This window comes from Saccostrea echinata, unplaced genomic scaffold (genome assembly GCF_033153115.1).
Source record: "Saccostrea echinata isolate AGI-Se365-2 ecotype Australia unplaced genomic scaffold, CSIRO_AGI_Sech_v1 ptg000056l, whole genome shotgun sequence".
NCBI classification, from domain to species: Eukaryota; Metazoa; Mollusca; class Bivalvia; order Ostreida; family Ostreidae; genus Saccostrea; species Saccostrea echinata.
In genome coordinates, this window is record NW_026889805.1 from 21,372,228 (window position 1) to 21,388,128 (window position 15,901).

Below are 15,901 nucleotides of genomic sequence, written 5' to 3' on the forward strand. Positions count from 1 at the left end.
ATTCTGAAGGTCTTGTAAGTTCTATTCAAATACAAAACTTTATATACATGTATTAAAAGAGCATTATAAGGTCATACTGACACAAAGATTACTTGTGACAAAGAAGTCTGTTGTTATTCTGCCATGGTTGTTATCTTAAGGTCAAGGTCACATGACTTGGAAGTTAATTGCTCTTTTGGCAATGACTTTTTAATGCTAGGTCTATTGATGGTCATACTTTGCATACTCTAAAATAAAGTTGCTCTTAGTCAGAGGTGTTAGAACTTTCAACCAATTGTCAGTCCATGGGAATTTGTCAGCATTTTTAGGGCATTTGTAGTTATAAGTATATTTGTTTGATATTGAAGGAAACTTTATGAATTACCCAAGTTCCCCTGGCTATGATGCTCCTCAGACCATGATGCAGAAACTTCAACAGGAAAGACGTATCCGACTGGCAGAACACAAGCGTAGGATCATGCAAGGTTTGTTATTTTATTTCAGTGTATGACTAACTCTATCAGATTGATACAATTCAGGATTATGCGAGGTCTGTCATTCTGTCTTGTTTATCAAGAATAACCATAGATATCATTGCAATGTAGATCAAGTAGCTTCTGAGTATGCAGGTGTCTTCAACTCACAATTTGCTTTGCTCTTAACTTTGGCTATGTTTAAATGTTGATTCCCTTTGATTAGGTGAAGAGTGGCCTGGTTTTGATGTGCCCCCTGTCGGCAGTGAGAGTCTTTGGGATAATGAGTACAACCCCCTAGCCGCTAAGTGGTCAGCTGGACTTGATACCCCCTCAAACCTGCAGGTAAGTAGACAACCTCTCTTGAAGGTATCATTTCTAAAATGTAGCTTTGTTATGTCATCACTGATTTATTTTAAAATGTTCTGACTAAGCATTTGAGTATGTTGGAAAAACTGCAGATATAGAAAAGAGCTTAATGATGATGAAAAGGGTATCTTGATAAGAAAGGACAGAATTAAATTGAATGCAATCATCTTTTTTATTTAATGTGTATCCTATTTTGGAGGGTAGGATGATATTGTCAGTTCATGCTTTGGGTATTTTACACAAGAGTTTAACTAATTTACTGGGTAAAACGTAGACACTTTCTATGAAGCATTTTATATATGGAAGTACATACATGTACATGAATATATCACTTGAATACATTCAGTAATTAAATTTGTTTATCTCTCATCAGGACAATACCAGTCTATGGAGCACCCTGACTAACAGTGCTAACAGCAGCTGGAACTCTCTGATGAGTTTTACGTCAGGCTGGGGTTCCCAACAACCCAGCACTACCAGTGCTGAGACTACCCCCACAGAATCCGCCACTGTCCCCCCTAGAACTCAGCAGGTAGGGAAATAGGAGGATCTCATTTGATATGGGGCTCCTGTTCTCATCTGTTAAATGTTTTCTTTATGAAAAAAAATTTTGCATCTTATACTATAAAGCTGGTTTCTTTAGTGGGTGTAAAATTTGGTGTTTCACTTGCTCAAAAGTTTGCCAATAATTTTGGCAAAACTTTTTTTGGCAGACAGAGTTCCATGACGTTGCAAAAAAGGAGCACATACATCTTCTAGATGAGTTTTCAGTACATTTACAGACCTGTTTACTCTTACGATTTTGCCGTGTTTTGTACAGAGTTTGAGTCCAAAATACGTCTCATGTTTTGGTATTATGAAAATATGGAAAATCGGAAATCCATTTGTTTGGATTTTAGCAGTTTGTTTTCGTTATGATTTGTCTCAGTCTGACGCTTTTTAATCACTAAAACAAGAGAAAGATTTCAAGCACTTAAGTGATGTCGGGTTGCCAAAACGTGTTGGTTTAAAAAAGACATAAATGGTAATCAGAAATGCAGTTGTTCTCTAGTAATATATGTAAAATTGATGGAAAGTGAGATCTTATTGGCAAATGTCAAATCTCATAACAAATCTAATATAAAATACTAAGAAACAACAACAATATGGGTAAACAGGTGTGCATTTAATATATGTTTGAAAACCGATTTACGTAAGAATTTTAGCAAAAACCAATACCACTTGAGAGATAATTGTCAGCTGATGTTTATCAAAGGACTGATCAATATTATTTTTCTTGTATTCAGTACTTATACGCAAGAGTGCAAATTTAGTGATTAAAATTTTAGCGGCTTCTTTAAAATTACTAAAATAAGCCAAAGTTAGCACCCCGCTAAAAATTCACACTATATGGTACTTGTATTTGGCAGGATGTCTGTTCAATAATTCTTCATTCCAAATCTGTAATAAAATTTGCACTTCGATGCTTCTTAATAACTGCATATGTCTAATCTGTAATGTATGAATGTTACAGGAAATAAACTCGGGCCAAGCTTTCAATCCATTCAACACAATGTCGGACATCTGGGGACCCAATGCCACCACCAATAGTACTGGATGGAATGTTCCCAGACCCGACAACCAATAAGCTGACTTTTACAAAGCAACCTTCTCACTATTACATTAAAGATTATCTCTTAAATTAACATTTTTATTGTGAATAGGAACATGAATCTTTGATAGTTTTTACAAAAATTAATAAATTTTGGCTATTTTGTTGGCTTAAAAGAAAAAAAAAGTTAAGTGGACACTGGTGTATAACTACATACACAAATACAGTATCAATCAGTAGATAACTGTTTAGGAAATGTCAAGATTTATGAAGATATGTATATATACGTATTTGTAATTTTATTGTCAGCTGATGTTTAAAAAATTGTATTTGTGTTGGGTAAACAAATATGGGAAGGATAATCTAGTTTGATATTTTTCATTGATTTTTTGGTTTTGTTTTTGTTTTGTTTTTCACTCATTTCTCTGTGAATGAAAACTTCATATTAAGGATTGATATGCATGTACAAGAACACGAACATTAGATATCAAATCCAAATATTGTTATAATGATTTTGAAAACTTCAAGGGATTTTCATAGTTTGTTTTCCTTATTTATAAGTTTTGTGAAACTTTATCCCTTTTCATTTTTTTTCTTTCCCCAAGTTTTGAGTTTTGAAAATTTGAATGGTTTGCTCTTAAATCTTAAAAGTGAGAAGGTTGCTCAGCAATGGATTCCTGACTCGGATTTATGAAATACGGACTTGATAAATGGATTGTGATTTATGAATTAACAGAAAAACTCCTACCTGATTGTGACTTGATGTGATGCAGTATGGCATCACTGCTCAATGGATATGACTCTAAATACTGGATTTGACTTATGTGCCCAGAACACGATTGTGTTTCATGGGTATTATATTACTGGACTTGACAAATTTTAAACAGGGTATTAATCATGTTGATAATGTGGATTTATCCTTGTAGACTCTGGTGCCATTTTTATACGGCATATCAAAACAGAGTATTGCAGGATAAATGCCACTGGTCTGCTACTGCTTATACTATGTAAGTATACCAAGTACAAATCTAATTTATAAACTCTATCAGGATGTATAACCAGCTTTACATCTGGAGGAAAACAAGAAAATAATTGACCCAAAGTTCATTTTTTACAGAAAAATAAACAAAGCTAAAATTAAGTTTTCCAAGAGACAGGTTCTCTTATAAGAAACAGTAAAGGGTAATTTTTTTTTTAGGTACAAATGTTTTTATAAATTGTTGTTTTTGATTTAGTAATTTTTATTATCTTGATATTTTGTTAACATAAGAAAGGAGAGAATTTTTTATGTCAGTTATGTAAGTGTAATTTTTTTTCTCACCAAAGTCAGTAGTTAGAAGGATTTTGTAAGAAACAAAATCAAGTTGTTTTTAATTCTGAGATTTTACTGCTGTTTTTCTTCCTGTGTCAGATTTTGTTTTATTATTAATGAAAAAAAGAAACTTTCAGTATAGAGAGTAGTCTTCTAATACTGGTATAAGTAATACCGTTTTTGTACCAAAATCTGAGAGACTGTACAATGTAACACTCTGTCTTTCCTCATGGTAACCTCTGGAGTGGGGTCACTTTGAGAAGCTCACTTGAGGAATGTGTGTCTGTTAACAATCATAAAAAGTAAAGCAATTTTAAAAAAAGCAATAACCCGTTTGTTATGATTTGAATTGATTAGTTTATCTCAAAAAAAAAATATATATATATATATACAGTATATGGAAAGATCATCTTAAGGAGATGGGTGAACATGACGAGCGATAAGCCTATAGTGTGACAAACATGAAGATGAAAAATTAAATTTCTATTATATCAAAATTTTCCTTGATATTTCGTCTAACATTAAAATATACTATATGTAAAATCTCTACAATTTGCAAAAATCCCTCAAAGTTTGAAATTATTTGCCTGTGAAATATTAGACACACACTAAAGCGGGCAAAAAGAGTCATTTTCGCATACTATAACACTATTTTTCGATATGAGTGGGTCTTCGCTCCACCTTTTTGAAAGTTAATCCTCAAAGTTTGCATAAAAGTATACATTTTTTGGTTAACAAAAATATGGAGCAATCACCCACTACACCTTAAAAATATACTTTTATGACATAACATTCGCATCTTTTCGAGAAATACTTGAAGTCCATTAAGTCAAGGGTCATATCACAAACATGATTTAAATGCCACTGTTCGTCAGGACTTGTGTAGTCTAGTGGTTAGCGTGCTAGTCTCGAAAGAAAATGATTCTCAGGATTTTTATTGCTAGGGTTCGAACCCCACGAATACCACATTAATTTTTTTCATAAAAGAATAAATTTTACCGAGAAAATTTTCCTCAGAAAAGTTTTGTTTATCACAATTACATAAATTTCAATAATGAGAACTTTACTCTAAATATTAAATTCACAAACTGAACATGAATTTCACATTTCTGAAGCTATAGGCTTTCTGCACGCTATGTTCGCCCATCTCCTTTGTCTGGGTTATGAAGTTGAGCATCAATAATGGTTGCTGCAGGTTTGAAAACAGGAAATAGGGAGGGCTACAGTTCCATCCATGCAAAAAGTGCAGTTTTGGGAGCTGAACAATTTATGTTTTAGAGATATCTGGTGACCATGTACAGGATATACATTGAACAACAATTGTATGAGTATAGATGGTTGCACTAAGCAAAAAGGGGTTTATAGTAATTAGAAGGTGTATGAATGTGGAAAATGAGGGAGAGATATAGAGGACTTATTTGTACTTATTTGTACTTTGTAATGGGAGAGGAGAAAAATGTGACAGACCAGACCAGGATTTGAGCCAGTGGCCCCCTGAATCTCCAGTCAGGTGCTTTCCTGTTACATTTGGTGCTGTGCCATGCCCTGGGAGTAACAGGTGAAAGACCTGCCAGGGAAGAGTCTGGGTTGGTGTCTTCAGGGGGACAAAGACCTCTAAGGAGGGAGGAATGTGACAGACGGGTTCGATGGCCAGATGCTCAGTTGGTAGAGCACCTGACTGGAGATGGGGGGGGGGGGGGGGCTGGGTTTGAATCCCTGTCATATTTTTGTCCTCTCCTGTTACAGCTTCATTTAAAATTGTTTGGTAATTCAGTGTTGGCCATGCATTCATTTATTTTAATACATGCAGTAGGCATTGGATAAACAACACCCACACTTTTTAAAAAAATATTTATACCAGCGTGTTGCCATAGAAGTCTGCATGTAACAGACTTTAATTCTTGAAAATATACAGCTATTAATTAAAATTAGATAGCGCGTCAAAATAATTAGTCCAGTCAAATTGTCATAAACCTTAAACAAATTGCAACAGAATTTTTTTCTTTATTTATAATTAGTAAATTGTATTATAATCAACATATAAAAACTCTAGAAAAATATATAAAGGCGAAGGATGTCTTTTTCAGAAATAAATATTTACTGTTGTGATAAAACATATATAGCAGAAACGTGCTACCATATGCACCAAGGGAGACAATTTTAACCACTGAAACAAACCACTTTTCTTCTTAAACAAGCATAATAAAATTTATAATTCATTTTGTATACCCGCTGAGGTTTAAATTTCACCAATGCACTGAAGATATAAGATCTGAGAATCTTATATATGTCTAAACTTAACGATATAATGTTGAAATCTTAGTATATTATCTGTATCACAATTTTTAAGCATGTAGGAACCTTTCTATCAAAATATGGGTCTATGAATTACAGGAAATTATATATTAATCATGTATTTCTGTAAAAATTCAATCTTCCAATTAATAATAACTCATGCACATATATAAATTAGTGTTTACTTCTCTTTTATTAGATATTAGAAACATTATATATATATATAGAGGAAATAATCTATGGAAAGTCGTTAGTGGTATTATTGCAACATAAAAATATTTTATTATCTAAAAGTTATATTTTGGTGTATGACCCTGTTTAAAGATTTTTTTTCTTTAGAATGTTGATTAGATTAGTGAGATCTACTTTGCTATTTAAAAAAAAAATAGATTAGGACCATCTTTAAAATATTGTTTAGTTGCCCTCTCCCAACCGACTGACTAAAAATTTCCCGACTCAAAACTTTTTTTTTTACATTCCAGGACATCATATTTATTTTATTCCTCTTATGCTGTCAACAAATATGCTGAAATTGCCTAGAAAAAAAGATTTTCCCACCTACCTACCGACTTAATAATAATTTTACCCTGATTCAGGAGAAGATAAACAAACAATATTTTAAAGATGGCCTTATTCTTGAATTTTTTTGGGTGTGTGCATATTCACTATAATGATGCTTATTATGTACCTCAGTATATTTTATTGTAATTTGTAAACATATTTCTTAAACATTATATTTGTGTCACTTTGATTCACATTTCGCTTCTAGTTTGTTCTTATCATAACCCCGGATCCAAGTAGGGTCACATGAGGGATTTAATATTACAGGAAGTCTTTGAAATAAGCCGCATTGTGGAATTTTTGTTTTTTTAAACACATCCTATTATGTAATAGATTTGTGCATTTCAGCTTTTTAAAAACTACACAACATTATCAACTTATTTTCCAAGTAGCATCCCAAATTCACCTGCATATTTAAGAAAAGTTTTTTTAAAAATACTATTTTCCTATCACGATAAGTGACATCTATCACTTAAAGGAGCACAGAAAATGATCAGATAGGTAATTTAATTGTCATAAAAATGACTCTAAGCCTCTAAAAGCTGCGCTAGTGAAGATTGGTTGATTGTAATTTGTTTTACGCCCCATTCGAGAACTTTTCACTTATAGAGAAACGTCACCATATACCGTCAAAGAGCTTGAAATTTAGACCTTTACTCAGCACTTAGGGCCATTGGGCAGTGAGGGTTCTTTATCATCTCATCCTAAAGATCTGCAACGTTTACTTCAAAGTGCCGAGAGCTTAATTAATAATATGATATCCCCCCCCCCCCCCCAAACACACACACAAATTACAAAATAAATCCAAAGGAGATATAAAAACTAGCAATGAACATTATATTGAATACAAAAAGTAGCAATTTGAATACTATTGAGGTTGACATTTAGGTGAAGAACCAGTTCTAGTTTCAAGATTATCATTCATTTATTTTTTAGGTATTCTGTGGCAGCTTCAGTGGATTTTTACGATTTTTCTTTGATTTCTTTAACCTTTCAAATAAAACCAATGGGGAAAAATCTGACTTTTAAGATTTAGTTCAAGTGTCACGTATCCATAGGTATGACGTATTTCAGATGAATGTCCTATACATGCATTGTTATAAAGGGAGGTATGTCGGGAAGGGGGGCTGACCCCCCTCCCCCTGAGATTTTCAAGAGTTAAAATGTTCTATGTAAAAGTAATAAAGATATGTCCATGAACCCATTTCCCCAGGACACTTATTAAAATGGCAACAAGTCATGTGCATTATGAACCCATTCCCCAGGACACTTATTTAAAAGGCAAGAAGTCATGTGCATTATAAAAAAAGACCCCCCCCCCTCCCCTGAAAAAGGTTTTCAAGTTTGAGGTAATCAATTTTATTTATTTATTTTTCTTTCTTTTTTCTTATTTGTTTATTCATCTATTTATATTTGCTTGTCAGAAAAATGCCGAGACTTGACATCTGTGATATTTGATATGAACCCCCCCCCCCCACCCCCGATAAAAATTCCTGAGATGTGTCATGTGTGTGCTTAATTGTCCACTATATATAATTTTTTTAAAAATTATCTTAACTAATAAAACTTGTCATTCCTACTATGGCTACACATTCTTTGTCCCTGCACAAAGCCATACTGAGGAATTGGAAAAATTTTATTTTCAATTATGTCCGTTGCCATGGGAACAGGAATCCATAGCAATTAATGAAATAATTACCAGTTTCAGTTTGCAGACGCATTTCTGCATGATCTACCAAGAAAATTCAAGATCATATAGATGGCAAAACTTCTATTATGCGTATATAGAATGTCTTTTAAAACAGTGATTTATTGGCATTTTTGAACAAAAATCGGTTTTTTTGAAAACTGAAAAAAAATGATGTTTGGACAAATATATTCTTCTAGAGTTTTGATATATCAAAAGGCACATTATAAATAACAAAATTCTACTGGAATAATTTCTGTTGCAATTTGTTTAAGGTTAGGGTGTTTTAGGGCTAGATTGACTGGACTAAATGTGTTTTAAGATTTTTGTGTCATAAAGTGAAAGATGTATGAAAAATAAGAGTATAGTGAAGTTTTGACAAACTCAACTGTACTGTATATCAAGAAAGACGGCAAAATATAAGTGCCAGAAAAACAAAGTCGTATCTACTGTATCACAGTATCGTTATTATCGTTAATGTGAAGACTTTAGTTCACAATTGAATTGAACATTGTGTTGTGAAAGGAATGCTGTGAGTGACAGATTGGGTAAGTATGAATATTTAAGTGCAACATGTCTAATTCTATAAATGGATACAATTTTATTTACGGTCTGGCTTGAAAAAAAATCGAACCTCTGTCTTTCCGGATAAAAATGTTTCAAGCGCTTCAGTTTTTAATTTAGAAAAAAATTTCCGGATAAAAATGTTTCAAGCGCTTTGGTTTTTCATTTAGTGTCAATATGCTATTTCCAGTTTAAATACCTGGAAAACGTGCACTTGACGCACTGCCACTTGTTATTTCCAGTATTTTCTTGCTTTCTGTGAAGGAACGTTAATTTATTGTTATCATTTTACATAAAAGCCATGTGTGATCTTATTCTACCACCGTCGCCACAATGGTACTGTAGCAAAATTATCGATTATAACAAAAAAGGCATTGTGATATTCGGAACAAGACACGATGTTTTTGTGTTGGATGCCTCCAGTGTTCCTCCGACATACGTAGCGCAGTGCTGTCTTCATAAAGAACGAATTTCATCTGTAGCTTTGAATGAGAACAACATTTGTTGCAGTGCATCTGAAGATGGGAAAGTGAAAGTGTGGAAAATAGACAACCCTAGAGATGCAATAGATGAACATAATATTCATAGCGTTAGTTGTTTTCATACATATAAACAAAATTCTTTTTTATTCATGCTCTAAAAATCCGAGTATTAGATTTATTTGTTGAATTTTTAATTCATAGACAGGCCTGACATAGTCTTTCATAATTGAAAGAAAAATGTTTTCTACTTAAAGTAAAATGTTATAGTCCATTTTTAACACACCGGGGTCAAGGGGACTGCATTGGACCCCTTTTGAGTCAAAGGCAAAGCCCAAGGAGGGACCAGGGGGTGCAAAGTATCTGAGCCAAAATTGATTGTATATATTTTTGGAACTGTTTGGAGAGATCTCAGATCACATGGAATTTGAATTTCAAGCTTCTTTCAACAATTTATGTAAATTGTTACATATATAATATATATTATATATGGTATTAAATGTAATGAAATCATTTCTCAAATCTTTCTTTAAATATAAGGTATCATGGTTCCTTTTCTGAAATTTGAGAAAAATATGAGTTGTATTATATTAGACACACACAAAAAAGATTGTTTTAAAAAATATAAAAAAAGACTTTCAGCAATACAAAATTTCATCTTCTCAAATAATAAAAATACTAAGTATCTTCTTATTATGTTTGTTTGAAAATGAGTTTTAATTATATACAGGTTTTCAAAATCTATGTATATATATCATGCTATTTTTATCAAACAGTATTTCCAAAAGCAATGACCATAACTCAAGAACTTAATTGTTTAAAACTTTAACAAACACACAATAATCAGAGACATCTGTAGTAAACAAGGAATTCATTCTTAAAGGCAGAAATTTTAAGCACCGCCTTCAAAAATACCTGGTCTGTGAACCCCTGTCAATCAAGTGCATTAAGGTACATCATTGGGTGCTAGAACTTGAGTGACATTTACTTACTAGTCCCTGTGTATACCCTATACACCGTTTTTGGCACTCGTGGTGACCTTCGAATTAACTTTTGATCCTTTGATATTTACCACACATGGTATAAACAATAGAGAAGCTGTATTACTATGGAATTTTTAGCTTGATAACATATATATACACACCTTTAGTATTTGAAATAATTATGATATTCTGTATGATAATAATAATATATATCAAAATTTGGTATAACTTTTTTTTTCAAAGCTCAACAAATACTTTGAATATTAATTTTTTAATGGGTTGGGTTGCTTTGACACACATACAATTACAAATTTAATACTAAAAATCATTGAGATCAAACTTTATTTACAACTTTTAATTTCTAATTTAATATCTCAAAATCCCAACACAGGTAAAGTTTGACTTCTTGGGTACTCTACTGTGTATTAAATCACTTCCTGTGTATAGGGATTAGGAGACAAACGACCACAGGTAGACTGTTAGCCCTCAAGGCATTCACACCTGTACAAAATTAGCCCCTCCCTGACCTTGAATTTACTACCCGGTAAAAAATCTCTGCCTTTAAGTTGAAGCAGTAAATTTTTGGACATATAAGGATTGTAGTAGTATAGAGATAAGATCTGATCACTGATGGCAGGATTATAAATTCAATTTAAAAAATTATCTGAGGCATGCAATTTCGACTTGTTTTTTTTGTGTTTGTTTGTTTGTTTTTTAAATGAAAATTAAACTTGAAAACAGCATCTCTGATTGGTCATCTCATTCATCCAAGTTCTTGATTTTCTATTTTTTAACCATAATGTATCATAAAAACAGTTTCTGTAAATGTTTATTAAAAATGTTATCCCACTGTTCATTCAACATAATGACACTTTCTCTAGCAGAAATATAATTCATTGTATGTTCTCTCGTTTCTGTCATTATGGCAGTTTAAACAATCTAGATGGGGATCCCAACATTTTTATCACTTCATGCTTCGTAGTGTCGTTAAAGGTTTTTCAGCAACATATTTGTGAATGTTACAGTATATTTTTATAAGTTTTTTTTTAGAGAAAAATGTTATATTCAGAATTTTTTGCATACTTTAGTAATGCAAGACAATGTCTAGATTGACATGAAATGTAAGTTTTAATGAATTCATTCATAATTGAAATAAATTAGACTTTGAGTATTTATTTAAAACTTGCATTGCAGAGTAAAATAGGCTGTATTTGCTGGTCCTCTGGTAATTCCCCTGTAGTGGTCAGTGGAGATGACCGTGGTCAGATTGTTTGTTGGCAGTATCAGGAAAACAGAACAATATGTTACTGTCCAGAAGCTGCAGCCATTGTTTGTCTTGTGTGCTCAAACCTTAATGAAACACAAGTGGCTGTTGGGTGAGTTTTCTAAGCATTCAATAATGGCATGTATTTCAATTTGTTATTTTGGTGGGCAGTAATTTAAGGTAATTCTAATTAAAAGTTTGACGTACATACTCAAGTATAAAGTGATATTAAGATTTGGTAAGATTTTGTACAAAATCTTTCATGATTTTTTTTATGTTTAAACTATCGATATCGTAATTGTTTACATTCTTTTAAAAATTACTATCAAGTTATGTGAGTGTATAATGCAGAATATTAATACCGGTATTCTTCAAACATTTCAAATATTCTAGAATATGTAAAATACCTGGTAACCTTTAAGATACTATTTTATGATTAAGTCTATGTGCAACATTTCAGGTAGACAATTCACCAGGAATGACTAGAGTTCTAAGAATTAGAATTTTTTGAGGATTTTTTCATAAACCATATCAGTATGTAAATGAAGGAAATCTTAAGTACAAGTTTTTTATCCTGATAAACTACAATTTGATAGTGAGTCAGCAAGTGGTTGTGAAGCAAAGCTCGCACTGTGATCTCTTAAGGCATTGTTTGGGTGAGGAGAAAATTTGGACCATGCACATTAATTCAAATGAATTTTTATTTGCAGTAAACTTGTTATCAACAAATCCTTCAAAATTGCATATGGCTGCCCAAACTACTTTGCATGATAATCAAACAAAAAGTCAAAAATAAATTAGAAAGTCTGCTAGCTTTTATGGAATTGCAGAAAGCTAGTAGATTAAATGCTCACTGTTAAAAAAAATGCACTTTTTAGTCTCTGTTGTGGAATTGCAACCAAGATGTGTACAGCCCAGGAATCATTATTTTTAAAAGCACTTTTCCAACAGTTATAAGGTCATTTTTGAGCACTTTTGAACAAAACAACCATGCATATAAGAGGTTGACACAATATATTGATTGGGATTTTTAAAATTTCTTTACTTCATTTATCTTTCATTTATATTTTTCAACATTTTCTGATTAGTGATGCTATAAAAAGGTAAATCTTCTCTAGCATTTTTTAAATCTTTGCTTATTTAGCATCTCAAAATCAGAATTCAAGCACAATAGGAAAAAAATTCAAGCACTAAACATGCACTTTTCCATGACTTTTAGCTGTTAAGCATTTTCAAGAACTGGGTCAAAATTCAAGCACTTTTCATGGTCTGTATGAATCCTGGCAACAAACATATGAATGATGTCTCAGTCTAGATTGAGATTGTCAGACCTATAACCTCCTAAATGCTTCATGTGGTTTGAAGAGTCAGATCTAAGTTAAACATAAATATAAAAGTTCTTCATTGATCCAGCAATGAATACAACTGCACTTTCCCAGCATTCACACCGTCAAACATATTATTTATTTTTATGATTACAGATACAGGACAGGAGTAGTTTTGATTGTAGACATGAGGGAGTGGAAGGAAGGCCAGGTATTACAAAGACTACGAGGACATGACGATGAAGTGCTGTGTTTGGCATGGTGTCCAATTCCAGGAGAAAACTTTAAGGACTACAAAGATCTGGATAATCCAGATATTTCATCTCTCAATGGTAATAGAGTTATGATAATCCAGATGTCCCATCTCTCAATGGTAATAGAATTATGATAATCCATATGTTCCATCTCGCAATGGTAATAGAGTTATGATAATCCAGATGTTCCATCTCTCAATGGTAATAGAATTATGATAATCCATATGTTCCATCTCTCAATGGTAATAGAGTTATGATAATCCAGATGTTTCATTTCTCAATGGTAATAGAGTTATGATATCCAGATTTTCCATCTCTCAATGGTAATAGAGTTATGATAATCCAGATTTTCCATCTCTCAATGGTAATAGAGTTATTTAGAAAAAAAAGTCTTTGACTTCATCATTAAAGGTTATCTTTAAAGATACCATAGATTGCTAATAAAAGTTTTATTGAGACAGCCTGTTTATGTAGATCAAAAGATTGTTTAAGATAATTTTATTCCATTACATGGTACAGTAAAACTCATTTAGTACGAACACGAATATAGCAAATTCACGGATATAGCGAAGTTTTTTTGAATCCCCAGCGAAATTCTTAACAAATCCTAGGAAAATATTGTGGTTATAACGAACTCTTATACAACGAATTTAGGGATAGAGCAAACTGATTTTTTTGTCCCACGGAGGTTAAAAATAATGAAAATTTCATCTTCTATAATGAATTTTCAATATCTTAAACTTCAAAATATCAAACTGGCATATTTTTTGTAATAAGTATTTAGATTTGAAATTCCATTCCTTAGAAATATTTAGTACCCCAAGACCCAAGTAAATTTTGTATTTAATACCTCCTAGAACATATTTGGTTGTCATACTTATATATACTTTAACAAATTTGTTATACGGATATAACGAATTACGGATATAACGAAGTAAATTCACAGGTCCCCAGGACTTCGCTATAACCGAGTTTTACTGTAAAAGGTTTTCAAGCAGATACTATGTAAATAATGGAACATTTTGTCCCCAAACTTGTGCTAAGATGTGTACATTGACATGCTTTAGGTGACACAAATGGCAGCACAGATTTTGGAAGCAGTGGTCATCTGTTAGTGTCCAGCAGTAGAGACAAAACTGTCAGGGTATGGAGCTCAGCCAGAGGACGACAAATCTTGGTTTTCAAGCCTCCTAAGTCAGCTCCAGCAGGCAGGGAAGATAAAGCCAAAATGTGGATGACTCTGTTGTGGAATCAACACAATGCCAATCAGATTTACGCCAGCTCATTTGGGTAACTACAAGGATGTGGGAAATAAAAAACAAACTTATATTTCAGGTCTTTTCACCTCATAATGAAACATATAATCATCTTAAGCATTGTGTATGAGTGCATGTTGACTTTACGTATACATATCCAAGTTCCTAAATCTGACAAGACCAGCCAGAATATTTTTCCAATAAAAACCTTTAAATTTACCTCACTAGGGAATTGATGGGTCTTTGAATTGCAGTTTTTCTTTGAGTATACAGTGCTTGATCCTGATTTTATTTCTTTTCAGTGGTGAGATTTTGAGATGGAGTCTGGACTCCAATAGCTCTCAAAAGCCAGAGTCGCTCAGCTCAGGGAAGGTTCTCTATCACACACGACCAGTGTTCTGTATGTGTGTGGGTGGATCTAGCAATTCTATGATGTGTACTGTGTCCATGGACAGACAGGTAAAATAGATGAACATTGAAATTACAAAACACCATGTGATCTTTGGCATTGGTTCATTAATGTTGTATCCAGTGATTAACTGAGTAAGTTTTGTTGTGAACATTTATGGAAAATATCTCAAAGATGTATTAATTTATATTTACACCATAGATGATATTTTGGGATTTGTCTAAATCTGTACCGATCTGTGCTGTACCAACACTGGGAGGCTTTGTGTATGTTGCCAAGACATCCCCTATAGATCCAGGTAAAACTTCTACAAAGAAAGGAGACAAAAATTAAAGTAGTATTTTGCTGTTTGTTAAACAAAATGACTAAATATACTACATACATTTTTATACCCCCGCTCCGAAGGAGAGGGGGGTATACTGTTTAACACTTGTGTGTCTGTCTGTCTGTCCGTCTGTCTAGCTGTCTGTCTGTCCGTAGCAAATTTTGGTCGCAGTTTTCTCAGCAACCTCTCATTGCAGATGCTTGAAATTTTAGCACAATCTTTGTTTAGGCATGCCATATGGTGGGAGTCATTTTTGTATGAATTCAATGTCAACTACCTGTTTATCCGTGCGTCTATCCGTACCATACATAACAAATTTTGGTTGTAGTTTTCTCAGCAACTACTCATCGCAGATGCTTGAAATTTTAACACACTCTTTGTTTAGGCATGCCATATGGTGGGATTCATTTTTGTACCAATCTGATGTAAACTTCCTGTTTATCCGTGCGTCTGTCCGTACCATACATAACAAACTTTGGTCGCAGTTTTCTCAGCAACTACTCATCGCAGAAGCTTGAAATTTTAACACACTATTTGTTTAGGCATGCCATATGGTGGGCTTAATTTTTGTACCAATCTGATGTAAATTTCCTATTTATCCGTGCGTCTGTCCGTACCATACATAACAAATTTTGGTTGTAGTTTTCTCAGCAACTACTCATTGCAGATGCCTGAAATTTTAACACACTCTTTGTTTAGGCACGCCTAATAGTGGGATTCATTAGGGTCTTCCGTCTCCAACGGAAGACCCTTCTATTATTCTATTGTTTCTTTT

At 33.0% G+C, this 15,901-nt stretch overlaps 2 protein-coding genes across 3 annotated transcripts in view; both read left to right on the forward strand.

The window, feature by feature from the left end:
* LOC133173787 (transmembrane protein 131-like) overlaps positions 1-4,053 on the forward strand; it is a 36,396-nt gene extending 32,343 nt beyond the window's left edge. For both annotated transcript variants that reach the window (XM_061308827.1, XM_061308828.1), the window contains 4 exons: positions 348-464; positions 679-797; positions 1,195-1,353; positions 2,335-4,053. In XM_061308827.1, the coding sequence (XP_061164811.1) occupies positions 348-464; positions 679-797; positions 1,195-1,353; positions 2,335-2,448 (509 nt within the window). In that variant the 3' untranslated portion in view covers positions 2,449-4,053. The remainder of the gene's footprint in view (positions 1-347; positions 465-678; positions 798-1,194; positions 1,354-2,334) is intronic.
* Positions 4,054-9,040: 4,987 nt separating this feature from the next.
* Positions 9,041-15,901, forward strand: part of LOC133173953 (gem-associated protein 5-like) — a 56,982-nt gene continuing 50,121 nt past the window's right edge. The window contains exons 1-6 of the mRNA XM_061309016.1: positions 9,041-9,420; positions 11,488-11,669; positions 13,039-13,214; positions 14,204-14,426; positions 14,695-14,851; positions 15,003-15,099. Of these exons, the coding sequence (XP_061165000.1) occupies positions 9,133-9,420; positions 11,488-11,669; positions 13,039-13,214; positions 14,204-14,426; positions 14,695-14,851; positions 15,003-15,099 (1,123 nt within the window). The 5' untranslated portion in view covers positions 9,041-9,132. The remainder of the gene's footprint in view (positions 9,421-11,487; positions 11,670-13,038; positions 13,215-14,203; positions 14,427-14,694; positions 14,852-15,002; positions 15,100-15,901) is intronic.